At 44.7% G+C, this 11904-nt stretch overlaps 1 protein-coding gene across 5 annotated transcripts in view; it reads left to right on the top strand.

Annotated features, from left to right (window-relative positions):
* arhgef10la (Rho guanine nucleotide exchange factor (GEF) 10-like a) overlaps window positions 1-11904 on the top strand; it is a 143656-nt gene that overhangs the window by 12579 nt on the left and 119173 nt on the right. For 4 of the 5 annotated variants that reach the window (XM_042090703.1, XM_042090706.1, XM_042090705.1 and 1 more), the window contains 2 exons: window positions 4991-5018; window positions 8317-8495. In XM_042090703.1, coding sequence (XP_041946637.1) covers window positions 4991-5018; window positions 8317-8495 — 207 coding nt within the window. Of the gene's footprint in view, window positions 1-4990; window positions 5019-6636; window positions 6762-8316; window positions 8496-11904 lie in introns of those variants that run through there. The other variant, XM_042090707.1, reaches the window with a different exon arrangement.

Consider the following 11904-nt stretch of genomic DNA (forward strand, 5'->3'; position numbering starts at 1 on the left):
CGGTCCACCTGCATTACAGCACTACAGTAGACAGAGCAGCCCCTAATCCCTCAGTGCTGCTTTTGCTGGTGAGAGGTGATTAGCGGGACGATTAAGAGGCTTTGTAAACAGGGCCCATGAGGAGTAATCATTCCGCACAGCACTTGGTGCAAAGCGCCGCTCCCAGGCTCAATAATAATGCGTCCTCGGAAGGCCCGGTTGCTGTGTGCGCGGGTGGGGGTGGTATATATGGTGCTGTTATGTAACAGCGGCGTGCGTAAACGGCTGGGGCCCCCACGATGATCCCCTTGACTCAGGGAGCTTTTTGTGTTTACACAGCGGCATGCTATTATTCAGCCCCGCAGAATGTCTTGGAAAAAGGCACCTTCTCCGGTCGCTGGGGTTGTACAATTCAAAGCAAGCCTTCGCCTCTCATTTTCACAGCTCTTCAAACGCTGGCTGCACCAACCGTGTGTTGATTCTGGATTACCCTTTGATTGTGCGGGTGTTTGGATTGTTCTGAACAACACACGGGGTTGCATTCATTGTTTTTGTTGCTTTGTTGTTATTGGTTTTTTTTCACAGTGGGCATCAAAGCAGATAAGGCTATAGTGCAAAAGCCGGTGTTGTGTGCCTTCTGGTTTTTCCCACCTACTGGTTTCCCTTGCGCGTGCTCGCGTTGCTCACCAGCTGCAGGAGTTGTCAAACATTTTTCAAAGTTGTTTTAGACTGATTTGAAGTCGCATTTCATATCTATCCCATGATCATTACACTACAACCACTCGTACAAAATACATGTAAAATAAAGGCTATCATTTTGCACACTTTATAGCATTAAAATGGATTCGAATAAATACACACACCTACGAACCAGAACGATCTATTCAGCGCATTATCTCTTTGAGCCACTCCAATTCTCTGAAAACCGTCATCAAATCACCTATATTAATTAACCATGCAACATTTTGTCTTGCATTAGGTGACAGGAATGGTAGCCTATTGCTTTTATCTTGTCTGAGCGACTACCAGGCCTATGGGTTTGAAAAGTCAAATGTTCCCTGACAAAGACATTCGAAAAATATAGCTGCAAGCAGCAATGAGGGGGCCAAGCAGTTGAGCAGGAGTTGTCATGGCAACCCAATGTTGCTACATTATACACACACCCAATTAACCCCCCCCCCCCCCTCCCACACACACACATATACACAGATAAACTTCCTCCCCCACACACCCCAATAGCTCCCCACACATACGCACACCTCAAACATCACCAAATTTATTGTGCGTCCTCAGGTTGTAGTCACGATTCCACATACCAAGTTTGGTGTTCATACGAGAAAGTGTTGATAATTATAGCGCCTCTAGTGGTCAAAGGTCACTTAAGATATTGAGCGTCTTCAGGATGTGGTCCCGAGTCCATGTACCAAGTTTGGTGTCGATACGAGAAAGTGCTGCAAATTATAGTACCACTAGTGGTCAAAGGTTGATAAAATTATTGTGTCTCTTTAAGATGTGGTCCTGAGTCCATGAACCAAGTTTGGTTTTGATATGTGAAAGCATTGCTGAGATATGACCTAATCTTCTGTTTCTCTAGCGCCACCCTAGTGGTTGAAGGTCACCAAATTTATTTTGTGTCCTCAGGATAAGGTCCCAAGTCCATATACTAAGTTTGGTTTTGATACGTGAAAGTATTCCTGAAAAATGAGCCCACTTCCTGTGATTATAGCGCCCCCCTAGTGGTCAAAGGTCATTACATTTATTGAGCCTCCCCCTTATTGGGTCCTGACCCCATGTATTGACTTTGGTTTTTATATGTCAAAGCATTGCTGAAATATGACTATACTTCCTGTGATTATAACGCCACACAGTGGTCAAAATGCACCAACTTTCTTGAGCCTTCTCCTAATAGGGTCCTGAGTCCATATACCAAGTTTGGTTTTGATACGTGAAAGCCGTGCTGAGATATCACTTCACTTCCTGATTGGTTGTCACGGGCAACGGGTTTTGAATATAGGTCCAAAAAGCAATGCGTTTGAGAGTCATGGTCTGAAGATCATCTGCGCCAAGTTTCATGAAAATCGGATGAAGTTTGTGACCTGTGATAACTTCTAAGTGATTTTGATTAAATCCAATATGGCGGACGAATCAATTACGTTGACGTCACAAAATCACATCTGTCAGCCTTAGGACTTCCCACAGACACCACTAGTACATTAACATTAACATTAACAGACACCAATAGTACGTTTTAATTCCAAACACATCACCCGTTACAGGCCAAAGCGTAATTTTGCTTATTATAGCGCCACCTATAGGTCAAAAGTCATCAAATTTATTGAGCCTCCTCCTTATTGGGTCCTGACTCCATGCACTGAGTTTGGTTTTGATACATGAAAGCATTGCCGAGATATTGCTTCGCCGCCAAACTTGATTGGTCACGACGGGCGACGGGTTTCGAATATGGCTCCAAAAAGCAATGCATTTGTGAGTCATGGTCTGAAGATCATCTGCATCAAGTTTCGTGAAAATCGGACAAACTTTATGACCTTTGATTACTTTTAAGTGTTTTTGATGAAATACAATATGGCGGAAGATCCAACATGGCGGAAATTGACGTCATGGGGTGCGTCCAGTTCGGTCTCATCCAAGGATTCCAAGTACAGTATACCTCAATTTGTATGGTTGAAATGTTAAGCGCATAGATGTAATGCAAAATCTGACACATTGGTGGCGCTAGAGCACTTGACATGAAACTTAGTGAAATTAATCATATGACTATACCGAATCAATGTGCCAAATTTCCCAACCCCCAATTAAGAATGTTTATTGACTTGAAAAATACGCTAATTTTTACAAACTCCCTTCATTCAACCCTTGAAGACATCGCGGTCTGGTGCGCTAAAATGTAGATAGTTTCTTCTGTCGTACCATTTAATTTCTAAGAATTTAGGTCTACTAGACCTATGATAACGTCATCACCAAATACATCTTTTATTTTTATTTGATCAACCACAAAGAGTAGCATACTGTGCACAGTGCACTGACGGCCGTAGCAGCCTAAGGTAACCAGTTGTTTTAGATGAAGGGCAAGCACTTGTTTCAGATGGCCTGGACAACATGTTACCTGGGTGTTGCCTACGTTATTAATTGATGGTAGCCTACAATAGTTAATTGTATCGCGTAGCAGCCAGGTATTAGTTGGCTCAAGGAGTAGGGAATTAGGCTGGAGAGAGTCATGCATGTGTTGCTTTTGCGGGATCGAATCCAGTTTAATGCTAGTTTTCAAAACATATATTTTTTTACATATATTTTTTTACATGTCTTTTGTCCGAGTGGCTGTAATGTAGCCGAAAAGCGACTTCAAACCACCTAAAAACTAGCCTGGCGGGCCATCCTATATCATTGAAATGTATAGTCTGGAATCGACCCATTCACCTCGCTTAATCCAAGGGGAGGGCAGAGAATTGTCTTTCAAACTGCCTAGGCATAAAATAGGCCAGCGCTACGACCATATCCGTATCCGGTCGGCAAAACGGCAAATACATCCTTCTTCGAAAGGAATGACTTAAGTGCATTGTGTTGCTCAACTTTCAAAGAAAAGCACAAGTCCAACTCCTCCAAAGTTGACGCCAACGCCGATTCAAACAACCGCTCTTCGTTCGGCATAGCCACCTTCCTTGTTGTTCACCGTCGTAGGACTGTCGTCATCCTGTTAAGCCCGCCTTAAGACTCTAACAAAATAGAGCGCTGTGATTGGATGACATCCACGGCGTCAGCCAATAGAAATTCCTATGGTTTGCTACTAGACGTACAGGCTGAGCAAATGAATTTGCCGCCGCTAGGGTGCGTCTAGATTTCTAGGCTACCTAAAAACCAGGGCTTGAAAACGAAATTATTTTTCAAACGTTCCGTTCCGAACGGTTCAGGTAGGCCTATGTTTAACGTTTTCGTTCTTGCGTGCGTTCCGCCACCAACATATCGGTCCTGAACCGGTTCGGAACGCAAAATATCGTTCGTTCTTAAAGTTCCGGCAGTGTTTGGCGGGCCTATCAAGTCTATTTTTGTGGACTTTACCTGAGAATAGACGTAGGCTACTCATTATTTCCCCTTGATTTAGCCTATACCGTAGCTATGCCCAAAAATAATAAATCACAGGCGGCATCCAAAAACATTCAGATGGGCTATCCATCCCATAGCCTACAAACGTACTGTAGGCCTAACCTATGCCTATAAATAATTTCTTATCAAAAATATTTCTGGATATGTGCTAAACTCCTTACCTGGTTATAGCCTAAGTTTTATCCATATGGTGATCTTCAAAGGCTTGCGCTATAATTCCAACCCTGTTTATAAACGAACCTGTCTGTTGCTGACAAGGCCTATCTCAAATTTCCCGTTTAACTCTTCTACATAGAATAGGCTATAATTGCGCAAACATTTCAAATCTCGACTTTAAAACGAGAAGGCGTGGACAGGCAAAATAGGCTATTACGCATAGGCTACAAACAATTTCCAAATCAGTTTCAGTAGCCTACGCTACGAGCTGGCCTAAGATCCGAAGTGGCAGACGGATAGGTTACATTACAACAGCAAGACAAATTATACACATTTGGACCAAAGGTCCATTTATTCGTTTTTTTTTTTTTTCAAACTGCAGAAATCAAATTATTAGGCTGTTATATCGAGAACGAAAAAAAAAAACGTTATTAACCGGTTTTGTGGATTTCAGAATAACGTTTCTGTTCCGGAACAGTTGAAGACCATTTTGTTTTCGTTTCCGTTAACGCTCCTCGTAAAATTCCGTAAAATTCCGTTCGTTTTCGGTTTTCGTTTTCGTTCCTTGAACCGGTTCGGAGCCCTGCTAAAAACAACTTGTTTGTGAATGTCTGACAACTGCTGCAGCGCATGCATGCGCAAGGAAACCAGTAGGTGGAGAAACCAGAAGGCTCACAACATCGGCCCATGTGTGTTTTTCCATGTAAGGCTAATTATATTCCAACTCTCTCCACAGATGCGCCTGCCGCAGAGAGACAAACACGGTAAGATATGCCAGATATTTCCCCACAAATCTTCCTGACTACTTGGCTTTAGCTTTGAAAATGACATTTCTCGGGTTTCAGAGGCTAATTCCTGGATTTGCATTTCAAAGAAAAGCTTTCTGTGTGCACTGCCTCTCCTCTCTTACCTGATTGCTACACCTTCCCATCACACAACCCCCTGACATGATGGAGATTATGGATTTGTATCATACTGCCAGCACCTTGATCCTCTGCTCTGTGTGTGAAGGAAGAGATCAGAGCTATTTATTTGAGGCTAAGCGACTGATGCCAATTTTCATTCAAACAAAATAACAATCTGAGGAATCTCAACAAGACAACTGTGCTGAGCTGTACCTGAACAGATGTCCTCACTATTGACATGCTTTACATTTGTGGCAATAATTGAGCCAGCTGTGTTGCCACCTGCACAAAATCTGTGTGAAAAGGTAAACCTTAGTTTTGAGCTAAACAGAGAGACAGGCAGACACACACACACATACAGTACAGAGACTTACATGCATGCACATGGCTATCATGTGAAAGGGCACCTGGGAACTGTAGTTCTGTCCGGGTGAAACAGTGACCTAGTTCTGTGGGGAGGTGTGATGGGAAACGTGTGCCCCTCGGAGAGCCTGGTGCTCCTCCCGTGTTCGTGTTCCTGTGGGCTTTCCTGTAGCAAGCCACATAAGCCAGACGAGAGGAGACCCAGTGGTGCCTCCTCCACCTCTCTTTCCTCTCCTCTTCCCTCTCCCCTCTTTCAATCTATCTCTCATTTTCTCATTCTCTCTCTCTCTCCCATCACCCCTCCTTACCCCATCTGTCATTTCATACCCATTTCTGCTGACTTCACATTTCCACTCGGTGCCTGTCGATATTGTGCGGGTAGAGTACAGTAGAACACAGCTATCAATAGGCTTTTCCACTAATTATATGTACGAGTCAGCAGACAGGCTATTTCTGAGGACCTTCGGAAGTGAGAATGGTCTGTGGAGGGCGCAAAGCATCCTGCCACGTTTTTGCTCAGGTAGTATGAGTTTGGTGGAAAGGACGGGTCAGTGTCGCTCTCATGTTTGTTTTAGGATTTGTATTATCTCTGCAGGCAGGGAGTGACTGTTGACACATAGATGATAGGCAGTAAGGGAAGACTACTGGAGCACTCCCAAATATAGTAGCCAGCCTCCAGATTATTATTCAGACCATCAGCATTATTCACACCGTCTGGTGACAGTTAGGTGTCAGTCAGGTCGTTTCCAGTCACAATATATTTTGCATTTGTCCCAGCTGGCAGACAGTTTAACAGGAAGTTCACACAAAAAAGCCTCCCTGTCCACATGGTACAGCAGTGCGAGGGTTAACCAGAAATCAAAACGGGCATTTGGCCCCACCCACTCCAGGAAGTTGGCGCATTCCCTTCATCCAGCTCTGGCCGTTCATCAGCATCAGTAGAGAGGCTGGTTGTCACTGGAGACTGGTGAAGAGCAAATAAATAAACAGAGAGAGGCTTAGAGGAGGGATCAGGGAGGCAGGTGCAGCAGACAGTGACGCAGCCGTAGCGCAGTCTGTGTGTGTGTGTGTGTGAGTGTGTGTGTGTGCGTGCATCGTGAGTGTGTAGGTGTGTGTCAGTGTGCAGGAAACAGAGGGCACAGGGATGAGGAGAGGGACAATCACAAACGGATCTGGGAATACCTTCCCACAGCGTGTCGGCATAATGTTGCACAGCCGCCGCACCGGCGGGAGACACAGGTAAACAAAGGCATCCCTGCTTGTCCGCCTAATCCTGAGGGTCTGTGTGTTTGTGTGTGTGTGTGTGTGTGTGTGTGTGTGTGTGTGTGCGTGCGCAAGTGAGTTTGTGGAGGGGGTGGAGGCTGTATTGATCTAAGGTGTGTGTGTGGGGGGGGGGGGGGTCATCACACACACACACACACACACACACACACACACACACACACACACACACACACACACACACACACACACACACACACAGTTGGTTGTGTTTAGCAGCAGTCAGGTGTGCTGTACTTCCAGCGGTCTTATTTGCATTCTGGATCAACACCACCTGCTTGTCTCCCTCGGGCTGCTGAGCACTCTGGGGATTGACTAAACCAGTGGGATTATTTTTTAAAAAAGAAAGCTCCTGTGGATCCACATGGCTCCATATTGCGATGTCTGAGGTGCTTTTTAAAATTAATTGTCTCCACTCTGCAACATATCCGGTCTAGTTCAAGTTATATCTAAGCTAAGAAAGAAATCAGTCTTTGTAACCAGTGGTTCTGGGTTGTTAGACATATTCATGTCTAAAGACTTCTGGCTCTCTGCTAATCAGCTGGGCATCTCTCTTGGGAAGTGCTCTCTCCGGTCATAATTATTCACAGAGATAACTGCTATCAGTCATAGTGTGTCGAGGCAGTTATGCCACACTGATGATCTCAAATGCCTCCAGCTGGAACTAGCTCTCCAGAGTTCTTATCAACTAAGATTCCCATTAATGAAGACAAACAGACAGAAAGTTGTGTTGAAGTGCAGTCAGTCTGAGTATGTAATGTTTTGTGTGTTGTTAATGTGAATAAAGTAGAAGCAAAATGTACCTCATCAGCGGCCTATAGGCCATGAATATCCATATGCAGCCTGACGTGAACGCAGCCCCAAAAACAGACTGCGAAGGCGGAGTGAGGCTGGAAGTGGTGGTGGGGGCTGACTAACAGCTCTATGTGTCACTCCTTTCCTTGCTTGCGGTTTTATGAGTGGACTTGGTAAGCTTGTCGTCAGCATGCTTCAAAAGGCACCCGTTTGTAAATTTAGCAGGGTGTGGGAGAGTAGTTGTAGTCTGTGGTTGAGGGCGCAGTGGTGCTCTCATCAGACAACAGACCTCATGAAGCCCACACAAAAAAGCCAGAGGAGGAAATAAGGAAGAAAGAAACATGCAATAGAGGCACGGTTGGCCCTGTACAAGTCCTGCATATTTCTGTGCTCATTTACTGAGTCGGGGAGTAGCTGCATGCTAGTGAAAACAACATGGAGGGTGGGAGGAGAGCTTGATAGTGGAAGTCAGCAGACCCTTCCTCCTTTCCTCCTTTCCTCCTCCTTCTCTTCTTCTTCTTCTTTTTCCCTCTCTCTGTCTATGTGTGTGTGTGTGTGTGTGTGTGTGTGTGTGTGTGTGTGTGTGTGTGTGTGTGTGTGTGTGTGTGTGTCTGTGTGTGTGTGTGTGTGTGTGTGTGTCACAAGGGTCTTTTAATGGCCTGAGAAACTCCCCCAGGACCTGTAATAACACAGCGTCTATTTTTGGGGAATGTTCCAGCGACTCGGCTCAGTCGGGCCCCAGTGCTGCAGGGCTCTCAGTAGGAGAGGAGCGCCACGCTGCTGCTGCTGCTGCTGCTGCTGAAGAGGCTGGATCCTCACCGACGCTGCCCGGTGCGGGGGACCTCGGTCGGGACGACACCACACAGGCAAGGCCCGCGGAGCAGGAGGCAGCTCAAGGTAGGGACTGGAGAAACTTTCACTGCATGCACTTAAAAAGTAAAGTACCAGTACTTTATCAAAGAAGCTGAAAGACAACAGCGAGTAGAATACGTCATCATGTGAAGGATTTTTGGCCATAACAAAACCTACAGAGTGAAACAAACTAATGACTACGTTTTCTCATGCTGTGTATATTTTCAAGTGTGTGTACTGCTAAACATATCATAGAATAAAACAATATAGGGCATGTAATTTGTCGGGACATCATTTTACATTTGAAATAAGATGTCATGCTTATGATTTACAACTGGGGAATAGGGATTGTTTTTCTATGCGTCTGGCAATGCCAGCTGTGTGCCAGTTTAAACAGATTGTCTGGGTGTGATAGATAATGTATCCAGATGACTGTGTGGCCAGTGAAAGTCGGTAAATAAATAGATAAGCAGTGAAGTCCATATTTACCATCAAATAAATGTTGCATCATTATAAAACAGTAGTGTGCAGTGCTCTTCCTAGAGATCTACACTTTATGTACTGTGACTGTTGGCCTCCAATTTTTTGTTTTCTGTTTTTTTAAAGCTGCGTAATGCAGGTAGTTGTTTCAAACACACTTTTTCAAGTCCTTCATTGGGAAAAAGAGAGTCAATTTATAGGCACAATTTAAAAAGACTTTAACTCCAATAAGATAGAAATGAGGAAATTGAATTTAGCTAAACTAATGGCAACAACAGTTGCAAACAAAGCTACAAAGAGTGGATCATGCTCTAACATCAACATGCATCTAACACAACAGGGCCCTCATCGGCAATAGTTTCCTACTTTTGACTACTGCTTTTGGATCTCCTGCAAGGTCAACCATGTGTCTGATTTCATTTATTAATTGTATCTCGAGAGTGCACAGCCTCGCCCTGCAACCCCCCCCCCCCCCCCCCCACCCATCCCCCAAATTCTGCAATCTCTCCCTCACTGGGTTTAGAGAGCAAATGTTGTGGCATCATAATAATACAAAAAGCTTTTATAAGCTCGTATTCTCTCTCTCTCACACACACACACACACACACACACACACACACACACACACTCTCTCTCTCTCTCTCTCTCTCTCTCTCTCTCTCTCTCTCCATCTCACACACACACACACTCTCTCTCTCTCTCTCTCTCTCTCTCTCTCTCTCTCTCTCTCCATCTCTCACACACACACACAGACAGACACAAACACACCCTCTCAGGAACACAACCTTAGATTCTCTGTTCAACCTGTCATAGATTGAATAAATTGCTGGATGGGGATCAATAGCAGGCGGCCGTTGTCATTGCAGGAAATTGCTCTTGGGCTTTTGCCTAGTCAGCCATTGAAAGACCAACTGCAGCCTTCTCTATGTCCCTTTCACCCAGGCTAATTGACCAGGTCAGAGGTGAATTACCTTTATTAAATGTGAAGCCTTGCACTCAACACTTTTGTTGTTTTCATAACACCATGCATACATACTGAGAAAAATAACAGCCATTGGCCCCAGAAGCTTCATACAGTTGTCCTGTAACAAGTTTCTGACTTTTGCTGTCTCTTTACACCTTGTGGCATCTCTCTGTCCATCTTCTGCCTCTCGTGGTTTTCTTTAGTGTTCCCTCCTCATGAGCTATCTTTCCTTCTTCCCTTCCTGATCTCTCTTTCTCTGTTCATCGTGACCACCTCTCTAGCCTCTGAGAATGTAAAGTGGTTTCTTGGCCCTTGACCGTCAGCCTCATACTTAGTCAGTTTTCCCAAAGGACACTTTGCTAGCAGATGGACATGCAGTGATGACTGTATCCATTCTCCCGTCAGCTCAGCTTGTTATTTCTACTGGAATTGCTCTGACTTAGTTCTGCTGTGAGTGAGGTCTCTGACACACACACACACACACACACACACACACACACACCACTCATGCTGTTTCCCATTGACAGCTGGGTATGTTATAGAGGATGTGCGTTGAGTGACAGTTCATTTCTTTGCTCTCTGAATCTAATGCATCTGTGCCAATCTAATGAGTCTGTACCATCTGTTAGTCTTCTTTGTTGCGAGTTGGAAACTAATAGTCTAATATTTTTAGATTTGAATTGAATGCATTGGTTTACAGTGCATTTTTGTATGGGAGGCATTCAAAAAAGGCATTCAATTCAAAAGTTTTGAGCTTTTCAGTGTGACAGACAAGAGCATCCCCTCCTATACACACACACACACACACACCACAGTTCAGTATATCCAGGTACTCGATCCACCATCCAAAACCAGACATACTGTAGCAGAATGTAAATGTAAAATTTAAATCAGGTTTCTAGGTCAAGCATACTCAAACATACACAAGGAATTTGGTCTCTGCATTTATCCCATCCGTGAATTAGTGAACACACAGAGCACACAGTGAATACACAGTGAGGTGATGCACACACTAACCCGGAGCAGTGAGCTGCCTTGTTACAGCAGTGCTCGGAGAGCAGTGAGGGGTTAGGTGCCTTGCTCAAGGGCACTTCAGCCGTACCTACTGGTCGGGGATTGAACCGGCAACCCTTCGGTTCCAAGCCCGAAGCCCAAACCAGTAGGCCACGACTGAACCCTTCTACACTTCCATGCTTAGCCTTTAGGTGGCGCTGGCACACATGCATTGCACCTATCCAGTTAAATTAGACCAGTGGTTTTCAAACTTTTCCCATTATTCCCCACTTTGGATGTGGGGAATTTTCAAGCCCCACCTGACCCTATCACCCAGCAAAATGGTAAAGTTAAAATATTATTGTCACATTTTGGTTTCACGTTACATTTCCTGTCTCAGTCCCCTGGATCCGTTGATCCTTTAATTTATACGTAGGCCTGTTTATGAGGCCTTGTATGTGTGGTATGTATGCTATGATTTTCCATCTCAAAAAGAAGGGCATGAATAAAGATAGGCACAGAAAAGACACATTTCCTCCTGCATGTGGAGCCCCAACTGTCATGTCTCCATTCCCTACTAGTGGGGCCCGCCCCCCACTTTGAGAACCACTGAATTAGACCAATTCCCAAGCGCTGGACATTGCTGTTTACCATATATTCACACATCAGGAAGGCAAATATGTGTTTAGTTCAGAGAGTGGCACAAAAGGGCGTAGTCTGTCATTACACCGATGATTGCAGTGATAATGCCAATAACTAGCCCCCGCTGCTCTCATTGAGTTAATGGCTGGCTATGTCAACTATCCTTTGTATGAGAGTTGTAGCTCTCGTCTATGTGGTTAACCCATGGAGTCGCTGCAGGTCCCCCACTTGACAACTCAAAAGGCTTTTATTTGCCTTGGCTGGATAATCAATTTGTCCAACATGCACAAACACATGGACACACACACACACACACACACACACACACACACACACACACACACTCACACACACTCACATACACATACACACTTT

Source organism: Alosa sapidissima, chromosome 4 (assembly GCF_018492685.1).
Source record: "Alosa sapidissima isolate fAloSap1 chromosome 4, fAloSap1.pri, whole genome shotgun sequence".
Taxonomy (NCBI): Eukaryota; Metazoa; Chordata; class Actinopteri; order Clupeiformes; family Clupeidae; genus Alosa; species Alosa sapidissima.